Here is a 20,458-nt window from a genome sequence, read left to right on the forward strand (position 1 = left end):
TAGTAAACTTCACTATTTTTCCAATCCGCCAGTTTATTATCATTCTTTTCATTTTTTGCACGTTTCACCATTTATTTTTCCAAAAAAACACGGTGTTCACCTGGTCTGTTTAATCGTCACGTTTTATTTAACCGGTCATTTCAACTTGGGTTGCACGCGGTCGCTTTCATCATACTGACACGGAAATAAGTGCACACTTTTTCATTTTTCATTTTTTCGTGAAGGCTGTTTTCTTGACTCTATGTTTTGTTGCATCTCTTGTAGAGCTCCTTGATAAAGGACAGAACGTCCGAAATGCATCGGAGCACTGTTTAATACTATGACATTAACGTCATTCCTTCAGAACATATGAAAAAATATGAACTTTACGGAATAAACTACGTTTGAAAAACCACACGTCTTGTTGAACTTTCAATTGGAACTCTATGGCACAGGGTGCCTGAGACCATACCAGTGTGCCCCATACAGGGATGTGCCTACACTGCTGTAGCACACTTCATACCTAGTCATTCGAAGTCGCACTGAACGGATGCGACACCTGCGGAGCACCTGAAAAATACCTTTACTTGTGAAAAAACATTCACCTTCATCATAACTTTACTGTGCGCCAAGCCCCATTTCACATTAAGTCAATTCTTAGGCATTGTAAGTGTAGTAAAGCCAAAAAGAGTGTATGGTCTCGGAGTTGGTCATTACGAACTCCACAGCGGCATAATGGCTTTACTAAAACCTGGGAATTTTGGTAGGAAACATCTCAGCAAATTAAACCCACACTGATCTTAGTGTGGGATTTAAGGTAAAATGCACTCAGAGGGCATCTTAGAGATACCCCCTGAAAAACAGCCATCTCCGGTGTGGTTCCTGAATGGCTGCCCGCCATTCTCCACCACCAGACAGGTTTCTGGTCACCTGGGCAGAGAGCCTCTGCTCTTTGGGTCCAGAAACCTAGCCCATCCTGGGCAGAGGTGTCATGCCTCCTCCCTCAGGATGTGCTGGGTCCACAAAGGGGAAGCTTCAAAGGCCTGCCACATTTCGACGCTGTCCCAGCCTTTTTCTGCCCCCAACAACTGGCTCCCACCGGTTCTGCCCTTACTTTGGACGGGAGAATTGGCGGGAAAACCAAGCTAGCCCACGTTTGCCAACCCCACAGCTCAGGTGGGGGAGGCGAGGTGAAGCACACATCTCAGTCCCTTCCATCTTGATGAGGGGACTCCGCCAATTAGGGATAGGCTCATGCCCCCCGCCCCCCCTCCCCACTGGAGGGTGGCATAATAAGGGGTGTACCCAACCCAAGAAAGGGACCCATTGGTCCCATCCTGCACACCCCTTTTAGCACCCCTAAATCTAGTTTTTAGGGGCCACCTTGATCATTGCCTACTCAGATTAGAGGAAGAAAGAAGGACCGAAGAGATGTGCTGAAGAGATGCGCTGACCCAGGGTGAAGAGGACTCCTACTGCTTTGACCCCAGACCTACCAGCCTGTCCTGCCTCTGACCTGCCTACAGCTAACAAACCGGCATGTCTTGCAGCCAGCAGCCACCCAGAGCCCGGAGAACCTGCCCTCCACTCACCTTACAGACTCTTTCTCCCGTGAGCACTGGATTTGCTCAACAAAGACCCTAAAACCAGAATCCAGATTCCGGCGACTCCTCTATCCTGCACCCCTCTGCATCTGACGCCCAAGTTCGAGTGGCCCAACACCATGAGGCGGTCTCCCCAGCGATCCTGACCTAGGATCTGTGATCCCCGATCTCCCGCAAGACAACCCCTACAACCTCAACCTGAAGAGTCCCCGCAATCGGAGCTGGTAAGAAAATCTGACACCAGAAGACACCTCTGCACCTGACGCCCCACAGCCTTGGGTGGCTCAACCAATGGTGTCCGGGCATCCCCCAAGAATCCAACTTACCTCTCCAGCTGGTGGTCGCCTTCAGGATGCCTACCTGCCCAAGCCTGCAACAACTTTGCCGAACCAAAGGCATCCATTGAAAAGCACAGGGCCTCTCCTTGCCACCCTGCATCCGGCTGCTGCAGTGACACTGGTGGTGCAGTTCCTGTGCTGATTGTTGGCCCCTACCTGGCTGATCTTAACCCCAGGAGCTTTGCTCCAACATCTGAGTGGCCTGCACGTAAGCAGTCCCTAACTTGAGGCCCACTTAGGCTCATTGGCTGACATTCGGTCCCTGCACTCTGCACCGGCGGCCCCAGTGCCACTGGTGGTACAAATCGAGTGCCAATCTAAACATTGAGGAACATTGGTCTAACCCCCAAAACTCCCACTTGTAAGACATTTACTTACTTGTGAAACTGATTACCATTTTCCTCCCATAGGAACCCATGTATGCGATTTTGGGTCTAAAATATTTCATTGAACTAATGTGTGGTATGGGAAGAACAGCAACTTTCACTCAAGACAAGAAAAGTCGTACTTATCGTGTATTTTGAGATCCTTATGTGTGGTATCTAGGCATTCCACCCCCAGTACTCAAAGTAATCTAAAAGTAACTGAAAAGTATTCTAAAGGTAGTTTTTGTGTAATGTCAACTGTTTTTCGAAGCAATACCAACCTGTAACTATTACAAATTCGACCACAACTTCATTTCCTTGTGAAGTACTGCATTTGAGAGTATATTTTACTTACATGTGCAAAGTCCTGCTTGGTTCTAAAAATAAAACATAAGTATCCCTTTTTTATACTTACCCAATTGGTCTGGATTGAGTCTCTGAGTGTGTGCCTTCAGACTTGATTGAGTGAATACAATAGATGCTTAACACACGCTGTGGATAAGCCTAACTGCTTGCCTATACTACCACAAAGAGAACTGTTAATACTTAACTAATTTAGCTTCTGCTATGCCTCTGGGGACTCCCTGGACTCTGTGCCCACTATTCCTTACTTTGGTATAGTATATACAGAGCCAGCTTCCTGCACTAGGGAAATGTCTGTACTATTAAGTAGAATGACGCATAATTTTTAAGCCCTATCCTTTCCATTTGTGTGATTCAATATAGTAAGGAAGGATGAAAATACGAGTTGCGAGTGCCTATCTCCCCTTTTACTGCGTTAAGTGGCCAACCCCTACACTGCTATAAACAAGATGATCCTATCCTCAACACTGATAGAATGTGCTGAGGACTAGGTCATCTTATTCTGGCAGATAGGGCTTGGAAAAGTCTCTAATGCTCCCCCCTGAGAGCTTCCCTTTGGAGGAGTTTGCATTGGGCTGCTGGATAAATGTTTCACCTGCAGCTTGAGGATTTTTTTCTGTATGAATGAATATCAGTGTGGATGGCACACTGGTGTCGTCAATATTGAAAGAGGTTGGCATGGGCTATCACTTCCTCGCATCACTCTAAGCCCACACATGTGAGCCTGAGCGGAGCATGTTGGATGGTGTGACCCCAGTCTTCTCAACAAAGGGGTGTATAAAGCCCTATAGACCCCAGGTACTTTTTTTTATACAAAATGTAAATGTAGTGTGGGGCACACCAATCCTGGCATCAGGCCCTTGACATTCTATCTGCTTACCAAAGAGAGGAAGAAAATCCACTAGCCACCAGCTTTTCATTTATAAAATGTAAATGAGGTCCGAGGTTAGTCATCCTTCTACCGACATGCACCTCACCACACCTGGTCTTTTGCCGCATGTGGAGAGAGGAGGCTGCATCCCTGACATACAGCCCAGAGAGTCTTTCTGCTCTCCTGCGGGTGACAGTTTTGTGGGTTTATCCCAATCTACCTATCCCAGGTTGGCTGAAAAGCCACTTTGACATGATAGGTAGGATTATAGAAAATAAAATAAATAAAAAGCGGATTGTGACTCAACACCATCCAGCCTTCGGGGTTCACCCACCCCCTCACTCCCAGTCTTTCTGCTCTCTTTAGGGCAGAGTAGGTGGGTTGTCCTGCAAACACTCCACTTATGTCTAAAAATTCCCTCTCAGCTTCCATTAAGTATGGGTGTAGTGTTGGTTCTAGAAACGGCACCCAGGGAATCTTAAGAAAACCCTGACATGTCAAAAGTTTTGAGACACTGGGGAATCCAGTGTTGTCTAGCTGGAATGGGTTCCACCACATTTTCTTCTACATCGTGCCTTGAAATCCTCTTAATGTATAGTTGAAAGTAATAGACTGTCTTCACATTTACATGACCGAAAACTGCAGAAGTACTAGAAAGTGGCAACATTCCTCCCATCCAGTATCCCTAGTTTAGCCAGCTGAAAAGAATGAGCCTGTCACAAATGACTGGAATGGATCCGTAATTTCTTCTTAGTTTCTATGGTGGATGGCCGGTGTTTTGGGGCTCAGGTTTTGCCAGCACCAAGGGAACTTCACATAATAAAGTATTTTTGAAAACTAGAGACCTGAGAGATTCCAGAATGTTGTGGTGGCTTGCATAGAGACCATCTCTAGTTATTACCCAGAATGCACTTGAAATGGCACGAAATGGGGAAGAAAGTACATTTCCACATGTATGTGACTAAAAACTCCGAAACTTCCAGACAGTTGCAAATGGCCTGCATCCTTGGTTTCCACACTTATGATAAAAACGATAGGTTTAATGTGTTGGTGGGCCTTTTATAGATAACAGGAATGGACCAAAATGGCGATCATATAAAGAACACACTGAATCTATACTGATTTCACATAATCACAGTTTTGGCCTAATCATGCCCAGCTTGCTAGACCCACCCACTCATGCTGTATGTTGTTTTGATTAGGAGAAGCTCAGAGAGCCGGAATGGTAGGATATTTGCTATTGGCTCGAAGTTCCAGGCTTTTCTTTTGTATAAATATGAGGAAAGTTAGGTTTTCACCAACACTTTAATATTTTAAAGGCTTTCTACTTAGGAAACACCCTCACCACCGGATAAAACTGAGCTCATGATCGTAGGCCCACCGACCCCCTCCAATCTGGAGCGGATATGGCCTGCCAGTCTAGGTGACCCCCCCTCACCCAGAGAAAACATAAAAAGCCTGGGGGTATGGCTGGATAAGTCCCGGACCTTTAATACTCAGGCCACTAAAACTTCAGCAATCTGCTTTGGCCTCATCAGGATGTTGAAAAAGATTCTTCCACTGTTACCTTTTGAGGCCAAACAGGTAGTTATCCAGGGCCTAATTCAGTCCCGCATCGATTTTTGCAATGCCCTATATCTGGGGGCACCTGAGTACTGCTTGAACAAATTGCAGCGGATCCAGAACTGCGCTTCGCGCACACTTCTTGGAATCCCCCGCAGAACTAGAATAGAGCCCGGACTAAGAGCTTTGCACTGGCTCCCCGTTAGAGAGAGAATTAAGTTTAAATCCATGTGCATCACCCATCAAGCCTACTGGAAAGCTGGCCCTACAATCAACCATGCTTTGATCACCCCCTATTATCCAAAAAAGGAACTTCATTCCTCTCATGCTTTTCTAGCAGTAGTTCCCAGGATTAAGAGATCCAGAGCAGGAGGCCGATCCTTTTCACACAACGCACCCAAGTTATGGAATTCACTTCCTTTGCACCTCATATCTAATCCCAATCTGTTGACCTTCCAGAAACAATTTAAAACTTTCCTCTTTGACTAATTCTACCCCTTGTTGGTTCTATCTCACTGGAAGCTGTGCTCTTGATTCCTAGCGCCTGGATGCCTCAGGGCAACTGCAGCGCTTTATAAAATCTTTTTTCATTTCATTTCATCCTAGATTTCCGAGGTTCTCTACTTTTAAAAAAATACCCAGAGTCAGTGGGTTCCCTGGCTGACTGGTAACCCAAGACCCAAAGACTGCTGCAATTCAATATGGAAATTAAAAGGATATTGGATTTTTGTTAAGGCAGAGCCTAACCTTTGACAAAGTGGTTGCACCCATGGTTACACCATGATGGATTCCTCCGGTTCTCTAGTTTTGAGATATGCCCAGGGTTGGTACGACTCTGTGGGTGTGAGAGAACTACATGCCCACATACTGCATCCATTTATGCTGGTACCATTTTTTTCAGGAGAAGTGTGGGAACAGTGTCCTCTGCGACAGGTTCACCCACACATGCCTGGTAGCATTTATATCCGAAGAAGTGTAGGTGACTTAAAAGAAATTTGTCCACGTTGTCAATTCCAGACCGTTCCATCACAGACATGAGTAAATACAGTTTTTTCTACCCAAATTTGACATGTGCAGGTCATTGTAGGTAAGACCACTTTATGGCTTCCATGTGAGCTGCACCATCCTGGGCTCCAATGTGTCTCTAGTTTTCAGAAATGTGAAGGGTTGGTAGGTTTCCATGGAAGCAGGTTGCCCCTAAGTCTAAATACAACAGCCATCTACCACCCCAAAGCATTATCTTTTCGAAACATCATTTCCTGCTTATAGTCTCATTTTAAGCCCTTTTCTATCCGGGGTAATAGACACACGCATGCAACACACACACGCACACACACGTGGTGGGTGCTTTTTTCATTGGAAGTCTGGCAACGCACACTGATATTTCCTGCTATCTATTGAGTATTTCTTAACTTTTCACTTCCTTTTGGAAGATTGTCCGAAGGCAACACATATTGATAAAATGTGTCAGAATCAACAGGTGTCATGGGTACATCAACAGTTAGAGAGATACACATACCTCCATTCCTAAAATAAGTTTCTTGGGTATATTTTTTTTAATGCCTTGCTGTCCTTCATACCCAAATGTTATTAATTAGACCATTTATTGTCCAGTAATATGTGGTTGGTACAGAATGAAAAATAAATGTATGCCATGGTTCTGTTATTAGCTCTGGATATTTGGGGGCTTTTGGCAAACTTACCTGAATTATATACCTCTGTGAATGGAAGAGATTTGTGGAATGTAACTGTTGGATTTAATCAGTGGGCAAGGTTACAGATGAAAATCTTGTTGCCACGTTCCTTTTTCCCTCTATTTCTCAATTTTTAGGATGCAGCCTACCGGACTGCTTACGACTTCTTTTGGGCATTCTGAAAGCTTCCTTGAGCATGCATTTGAACCATTGCTTACTATTGGCGTTGTGGTTTGTAACTCACGTTTGCTAGCTTTTTACCTGTTGGCTTTATTTGTTTTATGAGTCCAGCCCAACTGTGAGCATTTCTTGTTTACTGTATCCTTCCGAGTACTTGCTTTCTGTAAACGGGCCTTTGAATCTTCTTTTCTTGCCACATTTACTGTGCATTCAGATCATTTATACGTTGTCTCTTGTATTTCTTTAAAATCCCATTACCAAAAAGTCCCCAGACCTTTTTCCAATCATTGTCCCACCCTTGGAACTCAATGCAGCTGCTCAGGGCAGGCAGATGCCATTTTACACATTGATAGCAGCGGTGCACTCTTCACTGATCTTTCAACTGCCACTTTGCAAGCCATTCTCTGTGTGCCAGTCTTCTGTGCCACTGGCACAAGTTGAAACCCTGGCAGCGCTCTACCGGCTACCTCTCTTGGGTCCCCTAGTTTTTAAGGCCTACTGCCTCGTCTTAAGTGCTGCCTGTACTAAGAATTGCTGTTGTCCTGTAACATCGTGAGGATTCTCAAGCCAAGTAGAATTCTTCCCCTGGAGCATTCATGAAATACTTAAATAAAGTACATTTACAGACCTTTTCGCAGTATTTTGTCTATATTCCAGTATGCGCCAAGCGGAGCCTTCATTACTTCACCTATACTTCTATTTATCCATTAAACCCCCTATTTATACTATCTAGTCAGCCATTTATTTAATGGGAGAAAACGTCATGGGCGATTTCCCCCTTTGTTGGTATATCCTAAATATATTTAAATAAATTATAATGGAGACCCACCAGTCACTCCACGTATCCTAGAAAAATGCGCAGGAGTTGCGGCGTGTGAGCCATTGTTAGGGTCAAGTACAGGCACCAGGAATTATTTCGATAAGTAGTGCATGCCTACAGGTTGCACTGGGCCTCTACTGCGCATGGAGAAACAGCAACTGCTTCCACAGTGCGCCCACCTCATTCCAGAGGCCCTCCATTACCTCTCGACGTTCCTTCCTACTTGAACTTCCATCTTCCATCCAGGCTTCCGTAGTCGCCCCTGGAAGAGCGGTCTGCAGACAAGGGCTGCGCTCGTCTGTCGCTGGTATGTGAGTGGCGTGCACCCTGTACTCCTGCTTTCGCCTCTCAGAACTGTGGCGCAGACGGCTGTGGATCTAGAGATAGATGAGAATGATCCCCTTTAGGAAAGCGTTCGGTTATCGTTTTACGTTAGTATTCCAAGATTTCTCAAGGTGTTTATAGCTTCAGAGATTCGATAAAACGCAGCTGGCATGAGGCTAGTGTGTTATCAGTTACAGGAAGTTTCTGAATCGATATCTCTGCAGCCATTTCTCTAATGTATAAAAGAAACACTGAGCTCGTCTCTATGTGGCAGCATTTCTGTTTGATTAGGTTTGTTGAAATAAATACCGGTTATAGTCATTCTTGTAAGCTTATAAAAATACTCTGTAAGGCGAAATACAAATGCAATATGGAATGTACTTACATTCAGCCAACACCAATGATTAAAGAGTGTATTCATTTTGCATGGTTTTGTAAAAATGTTCCATTTGTCACTGTAACATACAAGATAACATGAATAATGTTTTTTGAGTGTTGAGCGTTTGAAGCGTAGGGTACTTTCTAGGCCCTAATAGGATCCGCCAATTTCCCTCGCTCCAATCCCACACCCTAAAATACTCAATGCAGTGTATTTACCAGACGACGTATAAGGGTGATTATCCTACCTGCTTTATTCAAGTTGAAACCTTGAGGGTGTGCCTGGAACTCAGCCAGTCAAGAATTTAAGCAAAGCTAGATTTAAGTCTGTCATAAGAAAGCACTGACAATGGTAACAGGCATAGACACACTTGAACTGTTCTAAATGTTTTAATTTGCCATCCTAAAAGCGAAACGATCACTGTGCAGATACTGGCTTTAACCTATATGGCTTTGTATAGTTTTTTCCACAGTGACGGACAGCTCTAAAATATCTCCACAGCACAGTGTAGAGAATTCCTAGATTTCTAATGTTGAGAGCTGAGTTGGGGATGTGAATGGGCGTCTTCTATATGGGGCCACTAGAAATGTAACTTTAAACCATTCTCTAGGCAGATCAAGATCTGATATATTCTACTTGGGTATTAAATGTGATAGTGATTTGCTGAATGAAGTCAGCTAGAGGTCTAAATATGCATTACGTGTTGACTTTTGAATTCCAGCCATGGTATTTCTTGAGTTACCAAAGTAAACGCCCTAGTCTTACTTTTTCAATGTATAATTTTAAATGAGTGACTTCATTCGTGCTAGCCCGTTACATCGTGTGGAATGAAGCAACTATAGAATGTCGTGTTGAACAGTGCCATTAGTGGTAGAGAGTTCTAAAAAGACTACTGGTCGAATTCCCTTCAAGATATCCCTCTTCACATATGTCAATTAGTATTGATTCTCTGCCTGTAGTTAAGCCTGTTTGCTGGTTATATAGAACCATCTGGTTGTTAGCTGTGCTGTTGCAGGCTGTTGGCACTGCTGCTGTAGCTGTCTGACACCTCCCTTTCTATTACCTCTGCCTCTGCTGGATAGTGTGAGCTGGGCCATAGTTTGATAGAGGATTGAGGTCCACCTTTCATTTTTAGGTCTCGCCTACGCAGCGCGCATGCGCTGCATAGGAGAGGACCTCATGTTATCGATCTGCTTATCTCCCCAAAAACATGCACGCGATTTCCTTGCGGGAGCCAGCGGCACCATATGCTCGCGCTCCCGCGAGGGAAACGCTGGGGAGTCAGCAGGGCGCACAGGGCCATCTGTCTGGTGTCAGGTTTCCTTGCCGCCTGCTGCTTTAATGAAGGGCTCGCGCTTTCCTGTGCCCAACCGCGCTGGTTTTCTTTAATTTTTAGGTCTCGACTGGCGTACACTGCACAGCAGTGTCGCGCAGCTCGAGAAATTTTGTTTTCAAGAGTATGGGGTTTGACCCGCCTCTCTCTTCCATTGGCTAGCTCCATAAATGGAGGCTAGCCATTGGAAGAGAGATGTGTCACTCATTCTCGTAGCATTCTCGTGGGCGTTCCGGTGGTTTTTTTAAGCTCCGCCCCTTTGTTTACGTCATGCGGTGGGCCATTGTGGGTGTTGTCTTATTTCTTTTTTGTCACTATGTTTCGGCTGCCATTTTTTCATGGAGCTGGGGCGGGCGAGTTCGATCGGGAGCATTGGTGAGTGTTCGCTTTTCTTGTTCAACTTCTACGCACTCTGACGTCTGCGAACTCCGCGAGGCGTAGCTCCCGACATGCTTTAAAGACGGATGTCCGCACCGGCGCCAGTGTGATATCACTGGATGCGGCCACCCTTCCGTGCCTGCGCCTATTTTTTTAAGACCCTGCCCGGTGGTTGGAGCTCCTCGATACAGTGAGTATGGTTACCCCGAGATTGGTGGGTGAAGCGCTGCTGCTACGGGACTTTGCTTCCCGTTACCGCATGTCGAGGCGCTCACGTGTATTAGTTTGATGCCAGAACCATTGCGGGTATTTTGAACTGTAGTCTACTGCCCCCGCCACGCAAGCCCATTGCTATTAATGCCGACGTAGCTGATGCTGTTCTATTGGTCAAGAGCTGCGAGCGCCGTGAAACTTAGCCTGCGGTCAGCGCCCCTCGCCCCCCCCTCTTTTTGTAATCATATCGCTGCATATAAAGTCTGTGCTGACGCTGGCTAACCGGTGATTTGTTCCCAGTGCTATGTGTGTCAGCCCGCAGCTTCCTGCCTCTCATTTTTCATGATCGTATTGGCAGAGGCCCCTCTAATACCGCTCTCTTTGGCCCATAGATGGCAATTATATTGTCAGAACAGCGTCTTGATGCAGTCTATTGCTGACAGCTAGAGCAGGGCTCGAGGTCTCCCACTTCATGGCCTCTGGCTATGCCTCTGACCCCGGCACGCAGTGTTCCCACGGCATGCTGTACCCCTGGATGCGGAATACTAAGGCCCAGCAGCCAGTGCGAAGCAGATGCGGAGCTCCGTGCACAGGTGAGCACTGCCCGGCCGCCACTAACTGTCACACAGCCGCCTCTCTGCTACGCGAGCACCAATCACTTCACCGCCCCCGCAGAACTCACCTCAAAGCCACTCAATCACCACTCACCTCACTGACACACAGCCACCATTCACCTATCTGACATACAGCCACCATTCACCTCACTACCCTGACGCAAGATTGACCTCACAGCCTCGCAACCATCAATCATCTCAGACACACAGCCACCATTCACCTCACTACCCCCGCTGCATTCAAATCACAGCCACTCAATCCCCAATCATCACACTGACAGTCACTATTCTCCTCACTGCCATGTAGCCACCGGTTAAAGATGTGGCTTAACGGCTAGAGCGGCCGACTTGGAAGCTGGGAAATATGGTTCGAGTCTGGTAGAGTCTCAAGCATCCTGTGACTCTGGGCAAATCACTTAACACATAATCTCCCCTCGCGTAAAAAAAATTAATGTGTACGTCTGTAATGCAACTGGTGCCCCTGTAAAGCGCTCTGATATCGAGTTCACGCAATATAAAACTGCAACATCAAAAAAACTGTCCCACAGCTATCTAAGCTCACTCATTCGGAGCCACCACTCGCATCCCTGCCATGCAGCCCTCACTCACGTCACCGCCCCAGAGTCCTTACTCATCTTACCACCACAGAGGCTTCACTCACCACATCTGCACACACACATCGCTCATCTCACTGGCTCGCCGACACCACTCACCCCACTTTATATTGCAGTCACCATGCACCTCACTTACACACAGCCACCCTCGCCTCACTGCCATGCAATCAAAACTCACATCGCTGCCACACAGCTAATACTCACCACAAGCCATCACTCACCTCACTCCCACGCAGCTTTCTAATGTGGTACAAGAGAGACGCTCAGATCACAGGTTCGTGATTATTAGATTTGAGAATTTCCTATTGACAACTGTACATTTTAAAATATTAAAAACAGGAATTACAAGTTAAACACAAAAAAAATGCTCCAATGCAACTAATTAAACAGTAAGACACCTCACAAAAATGAATCAAGTTGATTGTAATATTCTACTGTTAAAGCCTGACTGATCTGAGAAGCTCATAACTTGAGGCAGGAGAAGGAGCAATGGAAATACAGACAAGGCCTGTGTTCCTCTGCAGGCAAAATGCATCTTCTCCGCAGAATCTCCAGTGCAGTATCACCCGGCGGTGAGCGAACGCCGTGACTCTAACAGCTTCTTGCTCAGCAGCTCTGCTCATTCCGCCACATCCTGCTGCGTTAAGGAGATTGCCTACTGCGATATTGCCTATGGCAAGGGGATATTAACTAATTTGCACAGGATCACTGGGCAGTGAGCAAACGTCGTAACTAGATTCAAAACTATTGTAAACCATATATAGGCTAATTACTTAGTCTTATCTATACCAAAATCTATTTTGCGCCCTATATTAGGTCCTAAAAGCAGCGTGTTTGTGGGTTGTGTGCGTGGCTCTGTGTGCGTGGCTCTGTGTGCGTGGCTCTGTGTGTGTGGCTCAGTGTGTGTGGCTCAGTGTGTGTGTGTGTGTGTGTGTGTGGCTCTGTGTGTGTGTGTGTGTGTGGCTGTGTGTGTGTGTGTGTGTGTGTGTGTGTGTGTGGGGGGGGGGGGGTGCAAATGCAATAGGTCTCGCATTTGCAAGAGATTAAGCTATTGGCATTGTAAATGACAATGCCATTTATTTGTCTGTTTTCAAAACCAACACATAAATAAAAATGTTGTCATTTACAAGTCCAATAGCTCTAACTTTTGCAAAGGCGAGACCGTTGCATTGTAAATGCTTGTTTAGACTGGTTGTCATCGTTTAGGGATTCAGCTTGTTTTCGGTTTGTTTTTGATTCAATTTCCACTAAGTTTGAGATTTTTCTTTTTTAAGGACGTGGAGGATGTTTTTATTCCTGAGATGGGGCACTTCTATTCTACAGGTAACACTACTTTGTTGCTCTCCAGTCATCTCCTGTAGTAGTTAGAGTTGTGACTCTGTCCTCTTTTTTGTGTGTTGTTTTTTTAAGGGAATCGAGTTTTATTCGGAGATGGAACACTTCTGTTCTTCAAGTAGCACTCTGTTGATCTCCAATTAACTCCTGCAGTAGTTAGAGTAGTGGCTCAGTCATAGCGCAAGCGTTAACGGTTGTGTTTGAATCGGGAACAGGCAGCGCGTGCCTGCCTGGCCGGCCAGTTACAATGCAGTCTCCCTCATCAGAGGCATTGAAAGAGTGTGAAGAGTTAGTCGCTGCACCTCTCAATCATTCCAGCACCCTATTTCTTCAGGAGGATGGTAGCCCTATGCATTTTTACGTGCCACCGGGGCCCTAGAAGCGGCTGCTGTCCCCACACATTGAGCATGGGGAGGGTTGTTGTGCCGGCTGCGGCAGCCGAGGGCACTGCTCCTAGCACCGCGCGGGGAAGGTTTCAAGGCCGGGCCAGACGTCTACATCTCCGCTCGCTTCGTGGCAGAGTTTGTGCGGGCCGGAAAACTTCTAGACCCTGACGCCTTCCGCTTGGTCCCCAAGGTGCTCACCACAGGACCATGCTGCTCTCACTAGCTAGTCCCGGGCAGCTCCAACAGCCGCAGCTCCTTCACCCACGCTGAAGACTTGGCCATCCTCATGTACCTTCGTGACCATGCTCCTGTCTGTGCCGCTGTCACGGGCACAGCGGTCTGGAAGGAGATGGGCCGTGTGCAGCTCACCAGACCCACATGGCAGGCCGTGAATAGCCGCTATCTCAAGAGACTTCGAGGCCACGAGAGCCAATACTAACTGTGGACCGGCACTGTCATTCCCACCCTGGTGTACTCGCACTGAGGCCTATGCTGTGATACCCGAGGACTTAACACTACCGCCGGAGACCAAGAAGAAGAGGAGGACATTGTGGAATGGGAGGCAAGCGGGGAAAGGGACATTCAAGAGGGCAGCAGCACACATGCAGAGAACAACCCAGACAGGCCATTCGAACAGGATGGGCTTGCTACGCAGGGCGGCAGCACAGGTACCATTCAGGATGGTTCTGTTCCTCCTTTGAGCAGTACAAAGGTTTCATCTACTGAGGATGCCCTAGTTCGCAATGTAAGTAACCAACCTGCCGGATTGGAGATTAGCGAAGTTGCAGAAAACGCCAACCGAGATACCGTCCCGGGTCCCATAAGCAACCATAATGATAAATGTATTGTTGACAGTGACCTAGGGAGACAGGTTGCCACTGGAGGTTCTCTGTAGGATCGCAAAAAGGAGCATAGGGTGAATCCGTCTAGTGATGATGCCAGTAACTCGCCAGAGGTTGACTTGGCTAAAGGCATTGATTCGACATCTCTTGACTTCCCTGAACCCAACCCTCCAAGTGATAGAAAGCTCGATAACTTGGGACATTTAAAAGCTGCTCCTTGTAGCCTTGAATCGCACAGTCTTATAACCCAGCAAGCAGGTTACGAGATTGACTTGTCAGCTGAAGCCGAAGATGACCGTAGAAGTATTGACCTACATGAGAAATGTAACAAGGTATCTCCTGCTGTAGTCACTAGTAGTCTTCTCAAAAAGGATGTGGTGATGTGTATCAAAGGCTCATCTGGAGAGAAGCCTCAGAAAGAGCAGGGTTCAGGGGGAAAGAACAGTGTTAAACGTCTCAAATCTCCTTGCAAAGACCAGAGTGGGAAGATTAGGCCCAAGTTCACCCTAAAAGGACGTCTTGTAGAAGGGCACCATGCACAGATAACCAAGCCTCCACTGGATGAGACCCCATTGGAAGAGCGAGAAGTGGAGAGTAGTGACAAGCCACCACAGTACAAGATGTATCACAGAGACCAAAATGCAGGGAATGGTATCGAGATCTCGAGATGAGGCTACGCATAAAGATCAGGATGCAGGTAATATTCTCATTAGGAGAGAAACCCATCTAAGGTACAGGATTCTGGAAACTGAACCAATCACCCCTAGATTGAGGCTGTACAAACATTAGCATAATACAAGGGGCATTGGTAAATTTTCCTAAATTGAGTATCCACCGACAGAAATAGAGAACCATTGAAATGAGATGCGGAACAGCGTATCTTGAAGTGTTTATTTCCAATAAGTACTCCACCCACTACACAGAGCATCCTCCCAATCAGATGATCGAACGGCAACGGACTGATGCCATTCTCACATTCAAATGAATACAACAATGCACATCTAAAGCATTGCTCGCGTGATGTATAAGCATTAAACATAGCATTAGATATTATACCAATATTACAACACTTTCCCCCTTACAGAAAACAACAAGCATCGGCATAGCCAATTGGTCTCGCCTTTGATACCATATAAGTGTTTAGCCGTGCAACAGTTGATATTGTTGCACCAAGGATATTGTGCTGGATAACTAAACACTCATAAGGTCCCAAAGGCGAGACCTATTGGCTATGCCAATGCTTGTTTTAGGAGGCTACCCCTTTTTTTTCTTCTGGTTAAAGTTCACATCATGAATAAAATACGAGTTCACAAAGTGAGTCAGCACAGGTGCCAGAGTAGTAACTTGGATCTTGGTGCAATTGACTCGTCAAGGAGTAATGAGATCTGAGGATTCTTTGATATTCCTTACCATTTTGGTCCTAGCTTCCACTGCTCTTATTAAACGTTGCTTTGGAGGACAAAGCATGTGTTTCAGCAATACAAACTACATACATTGGGTTGTAAATTTAATTGGCACCAATCTCAGGCATGCATACTTTTTTCCTTTTTTATCCTGCCTGGAGTCACCCAAAAGAATGGAAGCATATTTTTTAATCGTGCAGAATTGTAAATGAGGCCGAGAAACGAGTGTTTCTCGCTGATGGTTTAGGCAACACCAACATTTTATTATTTATGCAAATGTAACATTACTCTTTAGTGAAATGTTAATCTTTAACCTGCCTACAGCTGCTCACAGGTGATTTGGCCATGATATTTACTGGACATGTGCTGTACATTTTGTTTTGTGCATGAAGTTTTAGAATGTGCTAGGATAATATTATAGTATTACAGAGTGACCATTATTTCTCTGATCTGTTGTTTCTTAACCGTTTAATCACTTATGAGGGTTACAATTGCAATCTAGTACTGTAAGGAAATAGATATAGAATATATGTTTTGAAACTCAAACTTCTTATCTAGTTCAATACTCCATCTAAGCAGCCTTGGCAATTAGTAAAGGCTATCCTCATGGCTAAATACACTTGAATTATCACTAGGGAAGATTTTTACAAACGCTGAACCTTCCTGTTCTACTGATCTTTTGCATTTTTGTATGACTCGTGTTATTGACTTACCTGATTGTTTACGCTACCACCTATTTTTATGTATATCACCATTGATGTATCTATCTGACTACGCTCCTGCATTTACCCTCCCCACCCCAATTGTTATTTACTCACATGCTGTACCCTTCATATGTAAAGCGCTCTGATATCTGCAAAGATCTTGTTCGCGCTATATAAAACTTTCAAAATAAATAAATAAAATAAGACATGGGTATCCAAATCTGCTATTGCATCGTGTAGTTGTCATTTTATAGCGTACAACAGTAACTTACTTTTTGGAATTGGGGGAGCCTTGATTGTTTTCTGTTCTATAAATAAACTTTGGCTACAAAAAGAATGTCAAAGCTACGGCTAGGGTTAAACATACATTACCGTATTTATTTGTGGACTGAAACAGTTTGCATATTAGGTCTGGGCGTTTGTGCATATTCTTGCTTTTATTAACTGATATACATTTTTCATCATTCCTTTAAAATGTGTAAGGTGTTTTTTATCCTCCATCCCCACCTCCCCAAAAAACTATTTTATGGCAAGTGTACACCATTTTGTATTAAGATTATAATAAAGTTTCACATTTTGTTTAATTATATTTAAACGCATTAATTACCCAGTTTACCATTTTCAAAATCAGAATCTAATTATGTTTCGTTCTGTTGTGTGTTATGTGTCAAGATGGAGTGCTGCTCCTGGAAAATCCCAAAGGAGATGGTGTACCTGACTTTTCCAGGTTTAAGGATGCTGTTGCTTCAATATTTGGTGTGAAGGATGGCAATCTTTCCGTTTACAATGGCAACACAGGTGGGTGTTTATGAATTTACATAAGCTTAAGCTGTAAATGTGAAAAGATGTATCTAATAGTAGTCAAATGATCTAAATCCAGTTTGTGAGAAAATGGCCAATTGATGACCTAAATGTTTAAAAAACAAATCCAAATGGGCGGTGGATGCTTCCTCAAATTACTGTAACAAGGAGGCAGCATTGGTAGGTTTAAAGAGCATTTCTTGTCACGATTTTATTGTGTCAAAAACAGGTTCTGAACCCGCTTTATAGAATGGAAGACATGTCTTATCGAAACATTAGTGAAGAGTTTTGTACCCAAAGGCCATCATTCACTATCATAAAACAGTTCCCCTCCATTTAGCGGCAATTTGGACATGACACCCTTCGGGAGCTGCTATGCGGTAATCCGTGACATCTGGCACTGCTGCAGAATAAACAGACACAATGGTACGGTAATCGGCCCATTCAAGTTTTAGATCCTTACCCCTAACTAGATAGTAGTATCTCATCCCAAATAATAATTAGGCTGTAAATATCTCATTAGTTGGCAGTAGTCATCACCCTGAACCCCCCCCCACTCCCTCCATGGTCAGCTGTTTGCCCTGATGAGCCAGTGGCACTTGACCCAACGCTAGTCCTCACCACACCCCCTTTCCTTTCAGTAGCCAGTGGTCAGAAATGGCATAAAGGTAGTACTCTGTCCACTAGTTAATTTTTCTTTGTCAGTGTTAGATTTGGGGGTCTCTAGTTGGCACAGGTAGGTACTTGTGGTAAATAGGGACCCTTGCCTCTAGTCCGGATAAGGGGATTGCACTCCTAAAATAACCCCTGCTCACCCCCTTGGTAGCTTGCACGAGCAGACAGGCTTATCTCGGAGGCAGTGTGTTAAGCATTTGTGATCACATACAGTAATCCAGTGACAACACTGCAGATGGACACCACTCACGGTTTTTATATAAAAAATAAATATACTACAAGACCATAAACGACAAAAATATACAATACTGTTACTTTAAGATGGTGGATTTAGCATTGTTAAGTTCAGTTCCTAAGATGCGACACTTTGCGTCAATGTACCTTAGGTTGCGTTGCGCTTCCACGACAAGCAATGTCGCAGTGAGGGAAATGCGACAAAGTTCAAGTACAAAGAAATAAAGACGTGAAGATCTTCCAGATGCGGCCACGCTTCCCCAGGGATGCGAGAAGTTCTTGGTTTAATGCGTGGACTGCAGCGGCGACACCCTTGTTCCGCGATGCGAAAGCAGCAGATCCACTTGCGACACTCTTCTCCCATGATGCGTGAAGCTTCCGCACGATGTGATAACTACAGCGGCGACATCCACTCTGCTCTGACGGCGGTGTCCTTCTCGGGGATGCGAGGCCCTTTTTTTCGATGCGGTGCAGTGCGACAGCTCCAGCAGCCACACCCTTCCTTGTAGTTGCAATGGCAGGCACAGCTACGGCGACATGCTCCGACCTCGTTGCGAGATTCTTCTCTCGATGCGGTGCAGTACGACCGCTACAGCGGCGACACCCTCCTTCGGAGTTGCAACGGCAGCAGCAGCGACAGCGACACGCTTCCTCTTCATTGCGGCACGCTTCTCTCGGATGCGGTGAAGTACGACAGTTCCAGCGGCGACACCCTTCTTCGGTGTTGCAACGGCAGGCCCAGCGACGGCGACACGCTTCTTTTCGTTGAGTCGCGCTTCCAGCTCCTTGCGACACGCAGTTCCTCAGAAGGTCCAAAACAGCAGCAGGCCCTTCCAAAAGAACTCTGGGGAGCTGGTGTTTGAAGTCTGTTGTCCCTGAGACTTCAGCAGGAGGCAAGCTCTTTACCAAGTCCTTGGAGATCCTTCACAAGTTGAAAGCAAAGTACACAAAGTTCCTTTCTCCTTCCTTTGGCAGTAAGGCAACCACTGCAGGCCAATCCCCCAAGCAGCACTTCAGCTTGGGAATAGTCTCTCCTCAGTTTCTTCCGGTTCCTCTCCTCAGTAAAGGTTTTTTCTTGTAGTCCAAAAGTGATCTAATTTCATGGGATCAGGGTCCCAATATTTATACCCCAAAATCCTTTGTTCTACGGGGGGAGAGGGGCTTTTGCCCAGTCCAAACCAGTTCTGATGCACTCTGTTTATCAGACTTCTCCTTTCCTTTCACAGTGCAGGGCAGAAACATGAGACGCCCCACAGGAGGTGGAGCCAGCATTGTGGAAGGCAAGTATAGTCCTGGAGCACTTTGTTTACAGGACTCCTTCTATTCTTTCAGTGTGCTGGGCATAGACCTCAGCCGCTCCCCAGGGGGTGGGGCAAGCATTGTGGAAGGCAGGCACATCCCTGTCACTCACAAAACCAGACAAAGGAATACACAACCTAGCAGAGGCAGGCTTGAAAGGTTAGGCAAGCAAATACCTACTTTCTAAAAGTGGTATTTGCAAACACAGAATGTTAAAACCAACTTCACTAAAAGATGTATTTTATCATTCTGAGTTCAGGCATATTAAACTCAAATTTCTACCATGTTCTCTGATACCGTTAGGATTATAAACATGTAATAATCTAACAGGCCATTCTGGCCTATGGAGAACAGGTAGCCTTGCAGTAGTGAAAAACGAAAATGGCTGTAATTCACTATTAGGACATGCTACACACATCAGGGCTTGTCCTACCTTATACTTACAATGCACCCTGTCCTTGGGCCTACCATAGGGGTGACTGATATGAAGGGAAGGTTTAGGGACTGCCAAGTGGGTGCACTTGCCCAGTCAGCATGACAGTACCAGACTGCACGCAGGCTGTGCAATGGCAGACCTTAGACACATCTTACAAGGCTGCTTCTGTGGGTGGCACAACCAGTGCTGCAAGCCCACCAGCAGCATTTGGATTTACACGCCCTGGGCACACTCAGTGCACTAGACTAGGGTCTGACAAGTAAACCAAATAGCCAAACATGGAACCACTGATTAATACATCAATTAACAATAGGGAGCACTTGCACTGTGGCACTGGATAGCAGTGGCACAGTGCCCAAAGCATCTAACATCAGCACAAATACATGAGGCAACAGCAAAAAAGGGAGACCGACGCCAATGGTGCCAGGTCTAACAGTCAGCAAAAAGGCTCCCCTCTTGCCCTTGACTTACTCCTGACATTACCTGAGGAATAAGGCCTGCTGAAAGGCTACTATGTGGACCTACACCCACATTGGGCACTTTGCTGCCTGGCACAAGATATTGTGTAACGCAGGACCTGACTTGGCACCTGTGAGGAGAGATAAACAACCAGCAGGCATAATCACCCTAAATGGATTGAAGTACCAGTAAGGGTGGGCATCAGCAGCAGTCTTCACTTAAAATGTGCAAGGTGTTTGTATCCTCTTTCCC

The 20,458-nt window shown here is 45.7% G+C and overlaps 1 protein-coding gene and 1 pseudogene across 1 annotated transcript in view; both read left to right on the top strand.

Moving 5' to 3' along the window:
• IARS1 (isoleucyl-tRNA synthetase 1) overlaps positions 1-20,458 on the top strand; it is a 548,404-nt gene that overhangs the window by 439,301 nt on the left and 88,645 nt on the right. The window contains exon 31 of the mRNA XM_078661397.1: positions 16,975-17,100. Within this exon, the coding sequence (XP_078517523.1) occupies positions 16,975-17,100 (126 nt within the window). The remainder of the gene's footprint in view (positions 1-16,974; positions 17,101-20,458) is intronic.
• On the top strand, positions 12,797-15,292 carry LOC144783129 (uncharacterized; annotated as a pseudogene).

Source organism: Lissotriton helveticus, chromosome 9 (assembly GCF_964261635.1).
Source record: "Lissotriton helveticus chromosome 9, aLisHel1.1, whole genome shotgun sequence".
NCBI lineage: Eukaryota > Metazoa > Chordata > Amphibia > Caudata > Salamandridae > Lissotriton > Lissotriton helveticus.